A 22,858-nucleotide genomic window follows, 5' to 3' on the forward strand; every position below is an offset into this window, starting at 1 on the left:
GGGTGTGATAACATAGAAGGAACCAGACAATTAGAATGATCTCATTCTTGCCTTATCATATGTGCTAATGTCGCAAAACCTCAAAAAGGAAATACTATTTTTTCGGCTCTTATCCTCTAGTTTGGACTTGGCTGTGTAGGTCCTATCAGACCTTTCCACTCACTCACCCCGTCTACACCGTGAACTGCCCTGAGGAGTTGCTATTCCAAAATGAAGTCTTGTTCTCCTCCTTTTATCATTAGATCATGAGTATGGGGAAGAAATGTGATGGATGAAGACAACTTCATTGTAGGGAAGTGCTGTAGATCCACATATATATTCTTATGGACTGATATTTTAATGTCAAAATGCTGTACACAGCCCACTGAGGGCCTGGATTAAAAGCAAGGCCTGTCACGGAACAAATACCTTAGTAAATGTTGTCTCAATTAATTCTTATCAGTAAGGCTTGGAGGAAGGCACACAAGAATCCTGATGCTCAGGGTTATATAACTAGCCCAAGATCTCAGCTGTTTTGTGGCAGACCAGAGTCTGGAACCAAGACATACCTGATGGCAAGTCCATGCTCTTTCCACAGTATCACCTGCCATTTTATCAACACTCCTGCTTTCAACCACCCAGCAAGCAGGACATCAATAGTAAGAGCCCAGGGCATTTTGATTTGGCATATTTTATTGCAATTAGTACACTCATAAAACCATGTAAACTCACAAAGTAAATGGTTTATCCTCCACAATAACCAACAGATGATCGGCCGTGACCTTCCAGCAACCTCACTAGTTTATACATTTATACACTTCACAGAAAGCGATAACCATACAAATAAGATTATAATACATTTTTTAGGAAAAGGACTTTTTGGTCAACATTTTCTATTAAAAAAAAAACCAATAACTTTCCTGTTTGGCAAAAGAGGTTAACTTCCCCACTGTGAATTCACAAAGCAAGCTCAAATAAAAATCATTGAACATGAGGTACAGTTGAGGTCTGGCCTAATCTAGAATTACAGACACAAACTCAAGGGGGAAAGTATTAAAAAAAGAGTTCAGTTCCCAACCACCTCGGTAGAAAAGCACCATTTAGGTTTGGTATTGGTCATTTTTGTAAGAGCACACTTCAAATAACTCTCCCCCACCCCCAGAGTACAATGAAAGTCACTAAAATGTTCTATTTCTGAAGAAAGTCATGAAAAGTGTGGGCATCTGACCTCAGCAACATTTTTAATCTGAGGTACAAAAACATGTGACACAGGAATCCAGACTGTAACTGCTGTGCCACCTTCATTTCATTTTGTGGGGAGAGTAGTTTTGGTTGCTGTAAATCTCAGTATTTGGCTTTGCAGACAGATTTGCCAAAGCAGATTTGCATGTGAAGGCTGCATAGTATCAGCCAGGCCTGAGGCGAGAAAGAAGTAACATGGGATGAAATGGCCGTGTTTTCTACAGCCTAGATCGCTGAAGTCTCTTGCAGGCCACAGGGACCCATCTCTCTGTCCATGCGCTGACTACTTCACATCCGCATCTGAAGTGGAGTCTAAGGAAATGGGCAGCTGCTGAGTTGGTTTTTATTTTTTAATCCACAAACATAATTGCTAAACAACCACCCTGGTGTGCTTTTCATGCTTAAAGTAATTTCATCTCTTCCAGGAGAGGAATGTTAAAAATGCTCTTAGTTTTAGTTATCAAAGGAAAGGAAATGAGCCACAATAACAAGAAGATTAAGTTTAAACAGACCTGCTGCTAACACAGTATCAGATAAAATATATTTTAAAAGTGAACATAACTATTCTATATGTTTTTGCCCTAGCCGCATATTCCCACTTAACCTCTGTGCAGAACTAAAACGTCTGGTAAAGCACACTTAAGTTACTTTAATTCTTGTTAAATACAACTCTGTACAGATTGCACATTTTACACCAAAGCAGCTCAGTATCACAGTCAGAGAAATGAAAATACCATCTGAACATTCTCAGTTTTTCTAGACCAACAAAAACCAACAGACGATTGCCCCAAAGGTCAGAACAAAGTCAGCTGCACAGTTTTGTAAACACTATGAGGTTGTCTCCAGGATTCCACCGCAGGATCCTAATAAATCACACACACCACACACACACCCACACCCACACTCACACACTTGAACAGCAGTCTCCTTTCTTCCAGTGACAACAGTACAACGGCCAGAAGCTCAGTACCACGGCAGGTTTCTTTCACATTGTGTTCACAAAAGAGCCGTCACGGCCGGCCGTCTGGTTGATGGGTTTGGGGCAGTCTCTGGGTGCTGAATAACCATCACTCATTAAGAGACTCATCTGTGGCTTCTGATAGTCAGAATCTCTGCTCTCTGCGGGGAAGAAGCTGTTCGCTTTGGGCTTATCATACGCCCCATCCGCAGGCTTGGGGGTTTGTGGCATTTGATAGTCTCCACTTTTGGTGCCTGCCCCTTCGGAAGGGAAGAAGCTGCCTGAAGAAAGAGAATGTTTGTGCATGGGTGCGGGGCCGGGGACGCGGTAGCCACTCTGCGCAGAGAAGGTGTTGGCTCTCATCAGCTGCCGCTCCACAATGGGCGTGGCGTACTCGGGCTCCTGGTTGGTCAAGGGCAGGGCGTACTCGTGGCGGCCAGCGCGGTGAGGGCAGTCGTAGTGGCTGCCAGCGTCCACGCTCACCCCTGCCTCATTGGCGTCAGTGTCCATTGGCCGGAAGGTGGAGCCCTTCCTCGTGACTGTTCCAGTGCCAATCATGAGAGACTGCTGATAATCTGAAAGCAAACGAGTAAATGCCACATTATTTGTGCACCACACGGATACATGGACAAGCCAGTTGTTTGCAGAGGGCCATACCCTGTTTAAGGTAGTGGTGAACCAAGGCTACACCGAGTGCCTCAAGTGTCGCCAGTTCCTTGGTGTATCCAAAACTGGGACACTGAGAAATCGACACCAGGGGCTAAGAAAGACACGTGTAAAAGTCACAGACCGCTCACTGAGGGATTTATACAACCATAGTCACTGCTTAGGACTCCCTGGTTGGTGCAAACAGCTACCACGCTTGGCAGCTAAGAGAAAGGTTGGGGTTCCGAGTCCACCCAGAGGTGCCTTGGAAGAAAGGCATAATCATTATAATTATTACTAGGCCTGGAGACTTTAAAAAAATCAGCTATTGGAAACCGCATGGAGCACAGATCTACTCTGACACACTTGGGGTCGCCATGAGTCATAATCACCTAGATGGCAACTGGTGGTGGTGGTGGGGGGGCATCTGCTTTAGGAAGGGCCAAAGGGTTAAAGGAACCTGGAGAAAGGAGAGATCAGGTTTAACCTAGGGGCACGGGGAAAAATACTTCACAGAAGTGGCACTTAAGCTGGCTCTTGAAATGTCAAATTTTGGAAGTGGAGGTACTAGTGTGAGTAAAAGGAGGAAAGAACCACCATGAAAATAGTGTGATGTGGCCAGAGTATGAGGGACATAGTTTGTTTAACGGCATACAAAGATGAAAGCAATAGGTTGGAGCCTAATGATGATAAAACTGTAAGTTTTATTGAGCCTTTTACTCTGTGCCAGGCACTAAGATATTAATTATTAATTAATCTTCAAAAAAAATCTCATGACATAGGGAATATTACTCTATTTTACAAATGGGGTGTAATGGTTAAGATTATGAGTCAACTTGGCTGGGCCATGATTCTCAGTATTTTAATGTGATCACTCCCATGATTGAATATACTGTGAGTAGCCAGTCAGATGAAAGGGAGTCTCCTTGGGGGTGTGGCCTGCATCTGAATATAAGACGACGCTCTGGCTTTTTGCTCTCTCTGGATCCTGCGGCCGCCTCCTGTCGTCTCATCTTCGGTTCCTGGGACTTGAGCTGTCAGCTTATCTGCTGAACTTGGGATTCATTGATCTTCACAGCCTGTGAGCGGAGCCCTGCTCTCTGACCTGCCAATCTTGGGTTCGCCAGCCCATGCAGCTACATGACCTTGTGGTCTTGCCTGCCAATCCTGGAATTCATCAACCTTCACAGCTTGTGAGTGGGAAGCCCGCTCTCTGACCTGTCGAACTTGGGCTCACTAGCTTCTGCGGCTGTGTGACCTGGGAGAGGCCTCTACCCTGATCCATGGACTTGGGACGTTCTAGCCTCTACCATCACGTGAGTTTCCTTGATATAAATCTCTTTCTAGATATTTATATTTATACATATGTATTTATACGCTTTACTGGTTTTGCTTCTCTAGAGAAACCAGCCTAAGACATGGGGAAACCATAGCAGACAGAGGATTAAATGACTTTCCCAAGAGCACACAGCTAGCAGGTGATGGAGCTAGGATCTGAGCACAAGCCCTGAGTGTGTGCTGTTAACCATATGCTAGAACATGAAAAGCACTGAATGTCTTGCTAGGACATTTGGTTTAATTCTGTAGAAATCTACTGAGGATTCTAAATAAAAGACTGGCACAATTAGTAGTAACTCTGGAGGTAGAACCAAGAAGGAAAAATGGAGAAGGGAAAAGTAAAAAGCAAAGAGAAATGAAACATAGGATGTCACAAACTAGGCGAGGGGCAGCAGCCTTGGAAAAGTCACACTCTGGGGACAGGAATCAGAGGAGTTTATGACCAATGACATGCGGGGACTGAGGGAAGAGGGAGTCAAGGACCCTTCCCAGGGGTTAAGCCTGGATGACTGGGATGTGCAGTGGGGAAATGGCTTAGAAAAGGAATACGCAGAGCATATGTGGTGAGGGTTAGAAGCAGTGAGTTCAATTTTGGACACATCGAGGAACTGGTGAGATTTGCAGGTGCAGACATCCTACAGGCTGGGGACTGGGAGGGACGTCTGGGCATGAGATGCCAAGCAGACCAACATGCAAGGGAAGGCTTGGGTGGAAGCTCTGGGCATGAGTGAGACTGTGTAGGGGAGAGACTGCATGTGAGTGTGGGCAAGTGCAGGAACTGGGGGCCTTTCGCACATTTAAGGACCATGAGAAGAACTCTTTGGTGAGGGAGGAGGATAGGCTTTATCGGAAGCTGAAGGAGAATGAAGGGAAGAAAAAGAACAGAAAAGAGGTTCCCGCTTCCCCTCGCTTCATCCTCAGTGTAGACCTAGAATTTACTGGAGGAAAGGAACGAAGATTTTGGTTGGAGAGATGCTCTCCTTGCCCCTGAAGCGGCTCCAGCACCCTTTACACTGGTACCTCTCAGACTGTGCACCTGGGAACTTCTGGCTGAGGCATGGTTGGAAAGTCTGCATTTCTAACAAGCTCCCAGGTGATGGGGATGCTGCTGGGTCTCAGAATGCACTCTGAATAGGAGAACCAGAGCAGTACTACATAGGGTGTGGTCTGCAGACCCCTACGTATCTGAGAACTGTTGTGACAGGTCATCAAAGCAGTAAGCACAGAAATTAAGAGTGTTTAGAAACTTTTAGCAATTTGACAGTAATTTTATGTCCCTTAAATCTAATTTAAAAAAATGTTTTGTATGTTTTTGTTTAATTTCATATTTTTTTGTGCTTTAAGTGAAAGTTTATGATTCAAGTTAGTAATTTCGTATTTCTGATTAATTCATATTATATTTTATGAAAGTATCAGTCCATGATGGACTACAAATGACTGAACAAAAACTGGATCCTTCTCCACAGAGAGTTTGGAAAGCTTGACTCTCAACAGTGTCTTGTCAGGGCACGGAGGCTGGAGGCCGTTCTAACACTGATGGATTCCTTTGTCTCCTATCTCCTCTTCCTCAGGGCAGGAGTTGTATTTATCTTTCTAGTCCCTCTTTCCCAGTGCCTCAATCAAAACAAAATAGGTTTCTTAAGGCCATCTGGATTCTAGTAATACTTCAGGGCCATCACTGTGGATAGCATTACATTCTCTGCAGGTGTAAGAGGTGAGGCTAAACTGAGCTTTTGAGTAACATCTCAGTGTCGATGTGTAACTCTGTGCAGAGTGCAGAAAGAAAACTGCTTCACAAGTTACTGACTTATCAGACCTCATCTCAACCAAAGAATTTTAGTCTCATTTCTCTCCTGGCCCCCTCACCTAACAGCATAATCTGTCACGGAGGCTGGACACTTACCTGCCATATCACATGTGATGAGATCTAACTTCTGAGTCATCTCCTTTTCATTATCATAGCTGATGGTAAACTCAGATGACTGATGTCTGGCAAAGGGATACTTAATCTGCTTCCAACAGCCTGGAACGAAGAGAACATGAAACTAGTACATCAGAAATGTAACACATGCTCTCCACGATGTGCTCCTCGAAGAGTCTGCCTCTAAGCCCTTCCTGACGGCTGACCGTGACCAATGCATCGCCACACCCTTCATATGCACCTAGAGAAAACAGCATCTGAGGTCATTAGCAGTAGCCACAAGCACTACCCCAGCCATGCTTTACACTGTGACATCAAAATGTATTTGCACGCCCATCAGGTCCCAGGGTATTCCTATGTTGGACCATGCTGGACCATATCTGCACTGACATGGCATTGGTGGCCTGGAGGAGACAATGTGGCTGGCTCTTTAGACCTCACGGAGGTAGAGTCTTGAATGGTCCCTGAGGTTTCCCAGGACCCCTGCCTTGCTGCCCCCTCTCGCGGCCACAGCTGACTGCTGTTCAATGCTTGAGCATCCTGCATCATAAGGACTTTCTGAAACCTGAATGTGAACCCTGGTCTAGTCCTTTCCCCACTTTCCCAGAGTGGAAAATACAGTGGAAGCCTGAAGATGCTGACTGTGCTGGTCTATGTTCAGTTCGTAGATGAGGCTTTTATAACTTCTCCTTGAAGACAGATAGTGTGCTGGCCTAATCTCCAGTGGCTGAAAAAATGAGTGTTGATAAACGATGGGGATGATATTAAACAAAGGTAAATAAGCCGTCAAATCTCTGAATTAAAATAGAATGAAGAGATAGGGCACAATAAATTCCTCCCTTCTAGATTTGCCAACTTAAAGGCTATAGATCATTTTTTTTTTTTTTTAAGCCAAATAAATAAATAAATAAATGCGGGCCACAGGCCTAATTATGCTTTCAATAAGCAGCTCTTGTCCCCCAAAGACAAAATAAAACTGTAGAGTTTTCAACGAACCTGTTTTCTGAGCCTCAGCTGATCCATAAGGATTTCCTTTCTTCTTCCTTCTATCAAGACAAAAAGTCCATCTGAATATTTATAAGTCACTATGTCTCTCTCTCCATCTATAACATGCGGATCATAATAGTACTCACTTTGTTGGGAGATTAAATGAGATAATAATGGTCATGTGCTTAGAACAGCAAGTAAATATGTAGGATTATATATAAATACATCTTATTTATAAAAAGGTCACAATATTTTCACTAGAAGAATGTGCTCATTTTACTTTATATCCTAGAAAGCAATATTTTATTATTTTATTTTCTCACTAGCTCATGCAGTCAATAAAAATCATTGATTTTTTAGAAAATAATTAGGCCCAATACTTCAGATGGAAAAGCCCAAAGTTGAAAAAAAAGACAGATGAAGCAATCCCTCAAGATCACACACTCTCACTTCATCTCTACTCAGCTATAAAACTAAAACCAAACCTGTTGCTACTGAGTGGATTCTGGCTCTGGTGACCTCACGATTACAGAGTAGAACTGCTACACACGGTTTCCTTGGCTGTAACTGTTATAGAAACAGACCTCCAGGCCTTTCTTCCAGGGCCTGTTGGGTGGGTTCAAACTGCCAACCTTTTCGTTAGGAAACTCATTGCCATCAGTCGAATCTGACTTACAGCAATCCTTTAGTTGAGGGCAAACTGTTTGTGCCACCCAGAGACCTCTATTCACTATAAACCAAAACCAAATCCATTGCCGTCAAGTCAATTCTGACTCATAGTGACCCTATAGGACAGAGTAGAACTGCCCCATAAGGTTTCCAAGGAGCGGCTAGTGGATTTGAACTGCTGACTTTTCGATTAGCAGCCAAGCTCTTAACCGCTGAGCCACTAGGGCTCCCTATTCACTATACTCTGGTCTAAAATTGTGGGTATCTTTGAAAGCATTTATCACAAAACTATTAAGCCAAGACATTCGCTTTAAGTCATGAATATTTACATGAAGCTTAAATTAAAAACCAGATTTTTGTACCTTTTCCTGCTTTCGTCCAGAAAACTGTTCTTCATTCTATTTGTAATAGAACCCATGTATAAATTCTGAAGCTTTTTAAAATACAAAAAGAAACTTCAGAATGCTTTCCATTCTTTGTTAAGTTCCAACTCCTAACATTTGTTACGATAAACATGCAGTTTTGGATTCTGGAAGAGAGTTAGTGCTTCTCCAGGTAAAACCTTCTGTTTTGTGCAGGAGAAAAGTGAGCTTCCTACTTAGTGACACAGGTGGGACCAGAACTCAGACTTCCTGATTCTTATGCTAGTACTCTTTCCACTCTACTGGAGGGAGAAAAACAGAGTCTTCAATAAGAATGTTTTAGTCCTATACTACTCTGTCAACAATGTTCAGCAGTTTCTAAATGATAAGAACTGTTTATAAAATAATATGTGAGAATTTCTACCTCTATGCAACTTGTTTTTAACATATAAGTTAACATTTTCTCTTGGAAGAAGTAATGCTACTTTTCTATACATGAATATCTCAAAAGTAAACCTTTTCGTTTTATAATTGTTTACATAATTATAGAAGAAATTTAAAAAATGTAAAATCACATACTTTCTAAAGGCTGCAAAGATTCCCATTCCAGCAACCAGTAGGGCAACCAGCAGCCCCAATGGAATAGCAACAATTGTAAAGTTCACTCCTAAAGAGGGGGAAAAGCCAGAACATTACAATATAAATAAACAATAACCAGATTTCATTATCTAAAACTGAATATTAGTTTAAAAGGTCCTGGATTGCTAAATAGATGGGAAAAAGTGAATACATGCTATCCACTTATTAATATCTGAAAGGAAAAGTAGAAGATTTGAAATCCTGGCTAAATTTAGGAAAATAAATTTTTTCTCCCAAAAAGGAGTTTCTAATGTTCCTAGGGGATTAACATTTACTCCGAGTTTGTTGTTTGGCCAACGTTAAAAAACAAAACAAAACCTGTTGTCGTCAAGTTGATTCTGACTCATAGCGACCCTACAGGACAGAGTAGAACTGTCCCATAGGGTTTCCAAGGCTGTAATCTTTACAGAAGCAGACTGCTTCATCTTTCTTCTGAAGCTGGCGGGTTCCAACAGGTGACCTTTTGGTTAGCAGCCAAGTGCTTAACCACTGTACCACCAGGGCTCCTCTTGGCCCACTTTAGACTCCAAAACTCAGAATCAAGAGAGAGAAGGTTTAAAACTGACCCACCCAGTTAGGAGCTATTTAGACAGGTAAATTATTTAAGCACAGTGTGGAGCTTTTAGCTTGGCTCCAGTAACCAGTTCCCCAAGATGGTGGGTGGATTTGGACCTGCACAATAACAGAGACCTAAGGAACTCTGGGTTTTTCATTATCAGGGCTTTGGAGCATGGACTGAAAGGAAATACAGCCTGAGCCCTAGTGGCGCAGTGGTTAAGAGTTTGGCTGCTACCCAAAAGGTCGGCAGGTTGAATCCACAGCCACTCCTTGGAAACCCTAACGGGCAGTTCTACTCTGTCCTATGGGGTTGCTATGAGTTGGAATCGACTTCACGGCAACAGGTTTTGACCTCAAACAGCATTTGCACTTAGCTACATGAAACATGAGGCCATGAGTTTCCTATAACTCCTCTGCTTTAAAAAAGGTGGTGGTGCAGTGGTTGAGTGCTCAACTGCTAACCAAAAGATCACTAGCCGCTCCATGGGAGAAAGATGTAGCGGTCTGCTTCCGTAAAGATTATAACCTTGGAAATTCTATGGGGCAGTTCTACTCTCTCCTGTATGGTCACTATGAGTCAGAATTGACTCAGTGGCAACGGGTTTTAACAGCCACTGAAGCAAGCCCCAAGTTTGTAGAAACTATGCAAACTAAAGTAGAAATATTTACTTTTTATCCTTCTTTATGTATGATCCCTGGGAAAAAAACAAAGGGATAATCAGGATAGGAAATGTGTAGTTCCATGAAAGAGAGGATAAGGAATTTATATATGAATGAAAATTTATGTAAATAATGGCAGTGTTATTTATAAGAGTGAAAATTTTGGGGAAAATTGTAAAAACTTCAACATCCAGCAATAGAGGAATGGTTAAATGATGGTAAATTCATGTGATGAAATACTATAAAGCTATTAGTAATTGTGCTTTTCAGCTACTTAGTAACATTGAAAAATGCTCATAATACAATATTAAATAAAAATGCTACTGAATAGAGTATATGGTATGTTCCCATTTTTGTCTTAAAGTTATAAATATCAACATAGTGGACTGAATATGGTGGGATATGAATGGAAATCATCTATGGATGCTGATTATAGGTGATTTTCATTCTTTTCTTTATGTTTTTCTAATCTTTTCAGATTTTATAATGCTAATGTTATTTTATATTCTAAAAAATAAATATTTCAATGTTTGTTTCTTGAAAAGATTATATATATTTACATGTTCAAAATTCAAAAGGTATAAAATGGTATGAATGTAATATCTTCTACCTCTGTTCCTTCTCCGCACAGGAGACCAAATTATGTTTCTTGACATTCATCCAGAGATACTTTTTTTAATACATAAACAGTAAAAATGTATATTTATATTATTTTCCCTCTTCTTTACACACATGGTAACACGCTATATAGACTGTTCTACTCCTTGCTTTTTTTTTTAAGTTGTCAATATATCTCAGAGAGAGTTTTCCACATTGCTAACATAGTCTTCATTCTTTTCTTATGCCCATACAGTATTTCAAGGTATAGATGTGCTATTATTTTATTTTTTGTAACATATTTACCTAGTGTTTGAAAGGCAGTAAGTTTGCTTCTTTTTCTGCTTACAATGTTGCAATGAATATTTGTGGACATAAATCATTGTACATGTGCAAATACCTCTGGACTGTCTGCTTCCAGATACTTAAATGACAGAGAAAATAAATTTTGTTGAATTATTATTATATTGGGTAGGGCACCAGTTATGCTCCTTACAAAACCACAGAACAATGTCACTGCTGTACCTGTGTGTCCTTCTTCTGAGGGGGTGGGATATGTGATTGTCTCATCGTCTCTCTCAGCTGAAACACCAGTAGTCTGACTTGTTTTGCGCCACACCAGTGAATTATTACCTGAGAGAAGGGATGTTGGAAAACCACGTTAGTAACAAGGACTGTGAAAGCAAATAACCAAAATCAAGTAACTCACTGACATGCCCTGAGCCCCACCTTTTGTAATCTGGCAACCAATGAGCTCCACTTTCAAGGCTATCCTCTGGTGCCAAGTCTGGGGGATGATCCGCACATATCTGGCCACGATGGGAGGGATGAAATTGTTTCTCACTGGGTCCTGAAAGTTAGAGTTTCCTTGGAATACCTGTAGAAAGAAGTTACTTTTATTTGAAGATTCTGTTAGTCTCATAGGTCTTTATCAATCTGCTCATACCTAGTTATATGAAACCAAAGCAAGGATTCTGTCAGTTGTATTTTTTAGACCTCTTGCTACTGAAGGTATAAGAACTTGTAAACAAAGGCCAAGTTACTTACGTGGTATTATTAATCTGTTTTCTGATTTAAATTTCATTTTGGATAAAGAAGTTAAAATTTCCTAGTTGTATTACTTACCTTGCTCTTTCTACATTAATATGGTGCTATAGATTGGTAACCTCAAGAGCACAAGTTGTCTATTCTTACCCACTTCCTAATTCGAATTATCTGTAACAGCCTCTCGATTCAAATTTCCAACCCCAAACCTCCACCATGCTCTAATTCATACTAAAGCAATTATTTCAAGTTACCAACTATCACTTCCCAGGAGAATCACAAGTATCTCATTCTGAAGTAGAAAAGAATTAAATCTCAAATATCTCTTAAGATTTTTTTTATTCTCACATGCTCAAGGAAGGACTGTCATTGTCTTTTATTAATGAAAACTATAACGTAAACACACGGGCAAAAATATTTGGAGGCCTGCTCCTTCTACTCAGTTCTCTTTACTCCTGAGTTTCTCTTACCTTTTCTTCATTATTCACAATTCCTTTATAGGTCCTCCACTTGGAGCTGTTGTTTTTAAAATTCATTACAAAACTCTTAACAGAAAAGTTGAAACTTGACTGTGTGGATCCTGTGGTCTTAATTCCTTAGAAGGAAACATTATTTATAGGTTAGCTTCTAAACTATGTTAACATATAGCATATACCATAATTTCAGGTTTCATTTTATTCTCATTTGAAATGTCAGCATTTTACAGACCAAATTTGATTAGTTACATTTAAAAATCTGATCATAGATGAGTGTTTTCACATTGACAATCTACCATAAAAAGGTTTCGTCAATGAGGTATTATCCATAAAGTGAACCAAACGGAACACTGTACTGATATTTACAATCTGCACACAGTTCTTCTCACAGGGACTATGTGAGGGTTTGTAACATTTTAAAACTATATCAAGGACTTTCAATTAGAGACAGAGGCAACTAGGTAAATCAAAACAATTTCACCAGAAAGTCTTCTGGCATTCCCAAAACTGCTTCAGTGCTTCCCATAAGTACCTGTTATTTTCTTTTTCTCTCCCAAATCTATCTCCAGCCACTCTCGTTGCTTGCGGTTATTGTTGTCCCCTGAAGCCCATGATGGGCCTTGATCCTGATGCTGGGCCTGGCCAGGAGACCAATGAACTGTGATCTGCCTGTTAGGTTCCAAACTCAAGGATTTGCTACAATCTAGGAAAAAAGGGAAGTAAAACATTTAAGATATGGATATAAAATGAAAGCACACACACAAAAAGTACCCTAGTACACCTAGAATTATTTAGTTGATATACTTCTATTCTGGTATTGAATCAACTGTTTAATTACTAGTTTTTTATGACCCGGACTTGCACTTGACTCATTTGTACAATAGTATCTTGAAATTCTTGCTTTTTCTTTTTTTTTTTAAATTGTGGCAAAGCTATATATTTTGCTGTTTCAATATTTTTTACGTGTACAATTCAGTGACAATAATTAGTTTCATAATGTTGTGTAACCATCACCATTATCTGTTTTCAAATTTTTCCATCACCCTTAACAAACTCGGTGCCCCTAAGCTATGACCTCCCCTTCTCTCCTCTCTCCTGCCTTTGGTAACCACTAACAAACTTTCGTCTCTATACCTTTGCCAATTAGATATTTCATTTAAGTGGGATCATATATTTGTCCTTTCGTGACTGACATATTTCACTTAACATAATGTTTTCCAGGTTCATCTATGTCATAACATGTATCAGGAGTTCATTTCTCTTTATGGCTGAATAATATTCCATTTTATGTATGTACCACATTTTGTTTATCCTTTCATCTGTTGATAGACATTTAGGTTGTTTCTACCTTTTGGCTATTGTGAATGGTGTTGCAATGACCATTGGTGTACAAGTATCTGTTTTCGGTCCTGCTTTCAGTTCTTTTGGGTATAAACCAAGGAGTGGAATTGCTGAGTCATATGGTAATTCTATATTTTACTTTTTCAGGAACCACCACATTGTTTTCCATAGACGCTGCACCATTTTATAATCCCACCAGCAATGGAAGAGGGTTCTAATTTCTCCACTTCCTCACCAACACTTGTTTTCCACTTTTCTGATCATAGCCATTCTTAGTGGAAGTGAAATGGTATCTCATTATAGTTTTGATTTGCATTTCCCTAATGACTAATGAATGGAGCCCTGGTGGTGAAGTGGTTAAGAGTTTGGCTGCTAACCCAAAGGCTGGCAGTTCAAATCCACCAGGTGCTCCTTGGAAACCCTATGGGGTAGTTCTACTCTGTCCTATAGGGTCGCTATGAGTTGGAATAGACACAACAGCAATGGGTTTGGTTGTTTTTGGGTTCATGACTAATAAAGGAGCCCTGGTGGTGCAAACAGTTAAGTGCTTAGCTGCTAACCAAAAGGTTGGAGGTTTGAACCCACCCAGCTGCTCCGTGGAACAAAGACCTGGCAATCTGCTTTCATAAAGATTACAGCCAAGAAAACCCTATAGGGCAGTTTTACTCTGTTACATGGGGTTGCAGTGAGTCAAAATCAACTAGATGGCACTTAACAACAATAACTAGTGATGCTGAATATTTTTTCATGTGCTTGTTGGCCATTACTTTTTTGGTAAAATGTCTACTCAAGTTTTTTGCCCATTTTTTAATTTTTTTTGTCTTTTTGTTGCTAAGTTGTAGTAGTTCTTTATATATTCTGGAATCAAACATTATCTAATACTACATGGTTTTCCCAAACTTCCTCCCAATCTGTAGGCTGTCTCTTCAATTTGTTGATAAAGTCCTTTGATGCATAAAAGTTTTTTGTTTTGATGCAGTCCAATTTGTCTATTTTGTCTTTTGTTGCTCATGCTTTTGGTGCCATATCTAAGAATCCATTGTCAAAAACTAGACCTGAAGCATTACTCCTGTGTTTCCTTCTAACAGTTTTATAGTTTTAATTCTCACATTTAGGTCCTTGATCCATTTTGTGTTAATTTTCGTATATGGTGTAAGGTATGGGTCCAGCTTCATTCTTATTTGCATGTGGAAATCTAGTTGTCCCCTGCTTTTCTTTTTAATGGACCTCACCAAAGTCACATCCCCTATAAGTGCTACCTTGTTGTCCCCTCTGTATATTTTCTTTTCTGACCTTCTAAATTCACCCCAATTTTAACAAAGTGTAACCTGTTTTAAAGTTACTAAAGATACTTCTTCTGAATCATCTGTCGTATATCTTGAGTTTTATATCTCTCAAAGTAACTATTCAAAAGTTATCTCTTGCCTTAAATTCTCAAAATACCTCTGGTACCCTTTTTAAACAGATTAATTCATTTTATAATTGTTTCCCTGTACTTCAAAAGATTTGACTTTATATATACATATATACAGTCTTTGATTATATATATTATACATATATTATATATATAAATAATTCCTTTGTGTGTGTATGTATATGTGTGTGTATGTATATATATAGAAGCCCTGTGGTGCAGTGGTTTAGAACTTGGCTGCAAACAAAAGGTCGGCAGTTCAAATCCACCAGCCGCTCTTTGGAAACCTTATAGGGCAGTTCTACTCTGTCATATACGGTCACTATGAGTCAGAATCGATTCAGCGGCAATGAGTTTGGTATTGTGTGTGTGTGTAAAATGGATGTGAATAGCTCCTTGGCTTAGCTAAATTTTTGGCTTTTATGAATTATATCTTATTTCTAGTTTTTCAATTTTCTCAAAAATATGTAATATTTTACTTTAAATATGTGCTAATCTAAACCATAGTAAATTGTTTCACAAAAAGTGTTTTATTCCTTAACCAGTCTTAACCATCTCAAAATTATTAGACCAAAAAAAGAAAAATGTATTTTACATATCATGTGAGTTAAAAAAAAAAATGGCATAATTTGAATAAACCACCAATGAAGAATTTTAAAATATTAAATTTTTAAGGAAAGCATGACCCTTACCATCCGAGGCAAACTGAAATCGCTTATCTGACAGGGAACCACTGAAACAAAAAATACAAACAGGAGGAGGTGAGTTGCTTAACTAGATCATAATGGCTGATACAGTTATATCACAGGGCTGATACAGTTATATCACAGCTTTCCTACACATGGTACCTCATGTGATCCTCATAGCACCTCTACAAGGCCACTGCTCTCACCTTCACCATCACATCATCATTGTTTTATAGATTAGAATACTCAAGGCCACTGAAGGTAAGCAACTTTCCTAAAATCGTTCAGGTGACACGTGGCCAAGACTTTGAGACACTGCTTTTGAATCAAAATCCTGTGTTGTTTCCATCATACCACACTGTATTGGGAAGGAATGTGCAACTATATAGTCTCAAGAATAACTTTAAATCCCAGTGAATTAAATACATGGCGATGGAGGCAGAAGGATCGCTGCCTTGAAAATTCCCTTTGCCTCAGCTGTTGTTGTTGTTAGGTGCCATCGAGTTGGTTCCGACTCATAGCGACCCTATGTACAACAGAACGAAACACTGCCCGGTCCTGCGCCATCCTCACCATCATTTTTATGCTTGAGCCCATTGTTGCAGCCACAGTGTCAATCCATCTTGTTGAGGGTCTTCCTCTTTTTTACTGGCCCTCTACTTTACCAAGCATGATGTCCTTCTCCAGGGACTGATCCCTCCTGATAATATGTCCTAAGTATGTGAGACAAAGTCTCACCATCCTCACTTCTAAGGAGCATTCTGGTTGTACTTCTTCCAAGACAGATTTGTTTTTTTTTTCGGCAGTCCATGGTATATTCAACATTCTTTGCCAACACCACAATTCAAAGGCGTCAATTCTTCTTTGGTCTTCCTTATTCAAGAGATTTCACTTCAGCAGTCACCTTAAAGCATCTGACTTATTGTCAACAAGCAAGGACCATTGAGAGGAATGAAGAAGTATGGTCACTTTTAGTAAAAATGCTGAGCATGTCATTTCTTACTTGCCTTCTCTACCTACTTCCTTTTGATGGAGTCTTGCCCCAGCATTGTTCCTCCCAGACAGCCTCAGTCCAGAATCTCTCTCTCCACAGTCATACTCCTACCTACCCTTGCAACCAGCAGAAAGCTATGAACCAGTTCCTGCTTCTGGATTTCAAGGTACAGCTGGAGAAAAAACACAGCACCTCACTGACCTGAACTGAACTGGGCCCTGGCTGCTGCTAGATGGTCCCACTACTCACCTGGCATTGATTCTCTGCCCTCTTGGGCCCTGTCGTTCTACAGTCTGTTTTACTCTCATGTAAGAACTTATCAAATCAATCTCATTCTGCAGTTATCTCCTTCAGTCAAGAAGAGATTCCTAATGTCCAAGACTGCATTTACTTTTTTTTCCTTTTAATCCCTCACCAATGGAATTAAAATAAGGTAAAATGAGTGAAAAATTTAGAATGCTCGTAATTTTCTTACGTGCATAGTACTTACCTATTAGATATAGAGGCAAACACAAAAGGGTAGATGTCACTGGGTTCAACGATTTTATAAACTGAGAGTGTTGCTTATTATTTTAAATGTTTAACTTTTAAATATATATGAGAATAATGAACAGAGAATACTAAAATGTAAAATCCACAGAGAACCCAAAAATACTCTGGCCAAAAGTATAAGCATCTTCCCATTAAAAAGCCTTTTTAGTAAAAAGACTGCCTGGAATAGATTTTCTCTTCCATATTCTTCATCTACTCTCAGTCAGAGACTCCTTAAGCCCTGGTGTTTCACAGAAAGGTTCCAGTATAATCTGTGCACTGAATGTAATGCAGGCACCAAACCTTTCTCACATGAGAAAAGTCAGATCCAGATGGGTCACGGAACTTGCCTTAGTTCAAAGTGGCAGGGCTGGGATGAGAACCGGCTCTCCTGGCACTTACACAGAGTTGTACATTATTTTTATTCATATTTAAATTTACATGAGGATTTAAAGCCTTTCTCTGGTCTGTTTTCTCAATTTTCTCTAATGTTCCTGCACTAAGTGCTAAACTTGAAATTTGGCTCAAATAAGCCCAAACAATAACTGCTACAACCCTGAGAGCCTAGGCTACTATGACGCTCTGAATTAATTCTGTTGTGTACAAAGAGAAGTAGTTATAGAAATAAGGATAACTTTGGAGGTGACTGAGGGGAGGACTCCAGGGAAGACTCGGCATCTCCTAACTCTCCGCCTCACTTTCGTTCATGATCAGTGAGGAATGTGGTTTTCCACCCCACTCTATTAAACTGCTTAAATACCACCTCTGAGAGAATTCCATAGGTAAATAATAAAAAAATGAGAACACCCTAGGGAGAGGTAGGGTTCTGAGGCATTCACACGTTAGTGAATTAACTCAATCACACTTACAGGAATTGCTAGCCTTCCCAGAGGGCTCCAGAGGCAATCAAGAATAATCTGATAGAAACAGAAAGAAAGGCCTTCCCTTCTGATGGTCCGAGCCATCATCCTCCATATGAGGTCAGTCCCTCTTCCTGATTCCATTCTAGTCTCTGCAAATCAAGGAAGTGACCTGACCTGGGATGAATCCCAGAAGAACCCTGGATATTTATTTAGGGACCCCTTCTTCTTCAGCTGCAACGCTTCCTTCTGTGTTTTTTCCTGAATGCCAAACAATCATGTGTGGGAACATAAGTTCAATGACCGCATGTACAGCGGTTCCCCAACAGCAAAACAACACAGATAAAAACAACTACCCCCTGAAGATTTGGGAATCCAAATAAGTGGAAGGGACTATTAACATCCAGTTTACTCTTCTTGGCTCAGTGCAAAAATTCAGTGCAAAATCACAGAGTAAGAAGGAAGAAGGGACCTGATAAAATTCTGGACTTTGTATCTCCTTCCACCAAAAACAAAATTCATAGTGGACAATTAGTTCAAATAACTATATGGAGCATGTGTAAAACTCTAATTCATTAATGGTTTAGGTTTCTATACTCTTCTTTTTTTGGTGTGGAAGTTTAATTTCAAATTATACAAAGCCAACTTACTATGTATTGAGTACAGTTATGTAGCAGAAGTAATTGAGAGCATAAACTTGCAACTCAGTAGTTTTACTACAAATAGTTTTTCTTCAAAATAAAATTAAATCCAAGTGGTACAGATTAAATTTATTGCCATCCTATTTTCTTACAAAAGAAACATTCAAATATATAAAAGCTCAGGCAAGGGATTCCAAATATAGATTTAAAACCAAAGGCCAGTACTTCACTCCTATTTGGAGGTAGCAGCACCCAACAAATCTAGGCCACAGCCTGATACCCTCCTAAAATAACACCCTAATATCAATCGAATAAACCATAAAAAAGGAATGATCCTCAAAAGTCAAGGTCAAGCTGACACTTAAAAGGCTACTGTGGTGGTTAAGAGCTTGGCTGCTAACCAAAAGGTTGGCAGTTTGAATCCGCCAGCTGCTCCTTGGAAACCTTACGGGGCAGTTCTACTATGTCCTATAGGGTCACGATGAGTCGGAATCGACTTGATGGCAATGAGTTTGGTTTTGGTTTGGTGCATAAGCGATGACTTTTACTATTAATCAGGATATAAATTTTAATGTTCCGAAGAGTTTGAGGGAAATATATATGTTATATCTGTGTGTATGTATATATGCATATATATGTATGTGCGCATATACATATGTACATACACACATATATGTAATTTTATTTGAGTAAGAATTTTAGTTTCTAAAGGCATACTGTTAGTAAGCTTTTCTTAGGCACAAGTTTGGGACTAATTTGTCTTTGTATGCTCAGGTGATATAAAAAGAACACTCTGGGGCCTCTTATAGCTAAAAATCCTATCCAGAAGGGAGAAGTTAATGGTAAGGTCAAGGTAGGTAGAGAACACAAACACAGTAAGTTAACCTGCATATCCTAGGATGCTGCACACACCGTCTTCAGTAAATGGTCTTTTATGGATTACCTACACCATGGGTGGCCTTGCTCGTGAAAGAGTTGGATTGGAACACCCTCTCCAATTCCCCCTGGGGAACTCAGAATTGCCAGTGACAGAGGCTCTGTCTACTTTCCTCAGCCATCAATCAGCTAGCCAGCTGGACATGAATACCAACTACCGCCCACAGCTCTTCTCTGGCACCGTGCTCATGCCTTGACTTTCTGCCTCTTTGATTCTCCTGAAGCCTTGTTCCTGCCTTGTATCAAATCCAAGGCCCGCCTTCTTCATGAAGGTAACTACCCAAGCTCTCCCCTAGCCACAGTCACTGCTTCAAAATCTTTCCTTGAGCTTAGGCTAACACCATAATTCAGAAATGGGTTTTAGTCCCAAAGGTTTTATCTTTTGTGAGTTCATAAGTTGGTTCTTTAGAATTAAAAACATGTTTTCCTATAAAAACAATGTTATAACCTATATTTAGTTCTATACATCTCTAGGTTTACACCCTCCAGAGGCTTCGGAAATCTGAAAGCTGAACTAGAAACATTTAGAGCAGTTGACATACTTTTTTCTTATGAAGCTAAAAGAGCAGAGGATAACACTAAACAAAAATCGTCTTTTTTTCTCACTCCCCAAATGACGATTTGTCAAGAGATTGTCTCTAGGGGTCTTTGGGGAGACATCAGTGGTTCTCTAAGAGTTTGTTTCAGTTCACCGTCTCCTTCAGTATCTTAGATGACACTCAAGATAACCAGTAAATCCCTGACCCAGTAAAAACTAAAAAGGAATAAGCTTTTATTCTCTCTCATTAAAGCACCAGAGAGAGTAGAAATACTCCTCTGTGCTGGGACCTCAGAGGAGGGCCTTTTTAATTTACCTGTCAGCATAACCAGTGAGCTTTTTATGTGCTACATTTATCTTCCACAGAGAAACCATAAATGCTGCTCCAAGCACTCACACATACTTTTCCCAACTGACAAATCCTTAGTATCACATCTCTGCTGTCCTTTCAAAATTGTGAACGGATTAATTATGCCTTCAGGGTTACCTTCCTCTCAGAACAAAAGGCAAAGTACTTACTCCCTTGAGTGCACGCCATTGGCCAGGATTCCTTCATATCGACTTAACCCTTTACTCTGAAGCACGCTGATTTGGCCACCCAGTTCATCTGCAATTACTCCTGCATGGATGGCAGCTTTGCACAATAAAGAGGTCTGAAACATAGCAACATCATGATCCATAGCTTACTTACGAACACATTAAAAATATAGTTGGAGTTTCCAGTTTTGCTTCTGTGATAATTTACCACCACCTTCCCCCCAGTGAATAATGCCTCCTGGTGGTCAAGCTTGTGGAGTCACCTCCCACAGTGACTGAACTAGGCCATGTTGCTTGCTTTGGTCTGTGGTACTGATCTGCTGCAGATAACGTGGCCCAACCATCTGTCAGCATCAACTGTGGCACATGCGCATGAAGCCATCTTAGACCATCAGCCCCAGCTGACTCCTACATGACTGCAGCCACATGCGATTCCAGAAGAGGAAAGATTAAGAACCATACATTCCAAATTGCTAACCCACAAACTCGTCAGCAAATAAAACAGTATTATAAGCCACAAAGTTTTGGGGTGGCTTGTTAAGCAGCAATAGATAACTGATCTAATTTGTTATACTTGGTTTACCAGTTACACATACTAAGTATCATTTGAGAAGCTGAGCCTTATCACAGCTTCAGTTGTTAATTAATTTAGAGATTTAACAAGGCATCAAACACAAAATGGTAAAGCAAGGCACGGCACACTATGTGGAACAGAAAAGTTCCTGAAGGTCCTAAAGCGATGATGAGCAACCAAGGGTTCACATCCACCATCTCCATTCCTGAATCCCCTCAGAGAGGGTCACTCTACACCTATTCAACCCTCCAGGGCTCAGATTGAGGGCTTCAGCACACGGCTGGCTGGTCTGACAAAGCAACGAGGAGTAACTGACTGACTGGCTCTGATTAACAGGTCATCATGGGATTGGAATTGGCTTGTCGGGAAGTGGACAGAAGGAACAACTAGAACTTTCCCATGGGGTACACATGCCTGTAGGCCCCCATGAGCACAGTCCTGGGTGAGAATGATACTTTTCTAAATAAACTTTAGACTCTCTCCACTTCTCCTTGATGGCTAGTGCCAAAGAAAATAAAAAGAAAAAAAGAAAAGCAGCCAATAAAATTGTTTTCAGTAAATGGATTTAAGAGTTCCTCTGTCCTTGTGGTGCAGTGGTTAAAAACTCAGCTGCTAACTAAGACGTCAGCATTTTGAATCCTCCAGTTGCTCCTTGGAAACCCTATGGGACAGTTCTACTCTGTCTTATAGGGTTGCTATGAGTCAGAATCAACTTGGCGGCAACGGGTTTAGTGTTTTTTTTTTTCCTATGTATTAAATGATGTTTATTTGTAGTGGAAAAAAAATCCCTAAGATTTAAGACACAATATTAGGAGGACCAATAAGACAAATCTTATTTTGTAAATAAGTAGTTGCAAATAAAATTGAGAACTTTTGTGATCTTCAATTTAGAGAGTTCACATTTCCCAAGCCACATTAGATTTGGTAGTGTGCATCAGTTTGCCATAACTGCTACTGGAGCCAAAAGAAAAAAAAATTCAGTGACAGAGAAGAAATATGAGAATGCTTAAACATATAAACACAAATGCAGATACTATACTTCCTAATTTGTAAAACAGAAAAGAAGAATTACAAGAAGAAGAGAAAAAGATAGTTTCTTTAATGAAAATACAGTTTGCATTTTTTTTCTTCCTGAATGTTCTTTCATTAAAAAGCTTTCTTATCACTACTTTGGACTCTTGAGGTGCAAAATGGAGAAGCCGGTTATAGTGAAAAAGTTGTGGATTTAAAATCACTAACTGAGTTTGTCATTCTGGCTCTGCCTCTAACTTCACTCTGTGTACTTAAGTCATTTCACGGCTCTGGACCCAGCTTCTCAACTCATCTGTACAATGAAATGGCTGACTGGATGATGTCTAGTGTCCTTCTAAAGGTCTGTCATCTTGTGATTCTAAAGGGAACCCAGTGTCCCTATAATAGGGGCCCTGGGGGCCTGCCTCCCCTCTCTAAGCCCCAGAATGAAAAATAAATTGGCCCAGTGGTCTGTCGGACAGCTACTTCTGCTGTTCCTGAGATTATCAGTCTCCCCTGGAATTCTGTACAGAGATGGGATGGTCCTCATCTCAGGGGCCTTGCCTCGTGTAGAGCCCTCACTGGACTTGGCATGTCCCAGAGTCCCTTGGCTGAAAACGACAGGATCAGAGATCCACAGGCAACAGGACTTATTGGCATCATCGGCCAACAGATATTCCCATTTCCCACAATGCTCAATATGGGGGGAATCCAATGGTA

The 22,858-nt window shown here is 40.2% G+C and overlaps 1 protein-coding gene across 1 annotated transcript in view; it reads right to left on the reverse strand.

Annotated features, from left to right (window-relative positions):
* Positions 1-2,163: 2,163 nt before the first annotated feature.
* DCBLD1 (discoidin, CUB and LCCL domain containing 1) overlaps positions 2,164-22,858 on the reverse strand; it is a 31,342-nt gene continuing 10,647 nt past the window's right edge. Inside the window, exons 4-13 of the mRNA XM_023737195.1 lie at positions 20,536-20,669; positions 15,523-15,563; positions 12,608-12,778; positions 12,070-12,194; positions 11,285-11,432; positions 11,081-11,188; positions 8,681-8,768; positions 7,080-7,129; positions 6,066-6,185; positions 2,164-2,754 (exon numbers count right to left, since the gene is read on the reverse strand). Of these exons, the coding sequence (XP_023592963.1) occupies positions 2,207-2,754; positions 6,066-6,185; positions 7,080-7,129; positions 8,681-8,768; positions 11,081-11,188; positions 11,285-11,432; positions 12,070-12,194; positions 12,608-12,778; positions 15,523-15,563; positions 20,536-20,669 (1,533 nt within the window). The 3' untranslated portion in view covers positions 2,164-2,206. The remainder of the gene's footprint in view (positions 2,755-6,065; positions 6,186-7,079; positions 7,130-8,680; positions 8,769-11,080; positions 11,189-11,284; positions 11,433-12,069; positions 12,195-12,607; positions 12,779-15,522; positions 15,564-20,535; positions 20,670-22,858) is intronic.

The sequence above is a fragment of the Trichechus manatus genome, unplaced genomic scaffold, assembly GCF_000243295.1.
Source record: "Trichechus manatus latirostris isolate Lorelei unplaced genomic scaffold, TriManLat1.0 scaffold00098, whole genome shotgun sequence".
Lineage (NCBI taxonomy): Eukaryota > Metazoa > Chordata > Mammalia > Sirenia > Trichechidae > Trichechus > Trichechus manatus.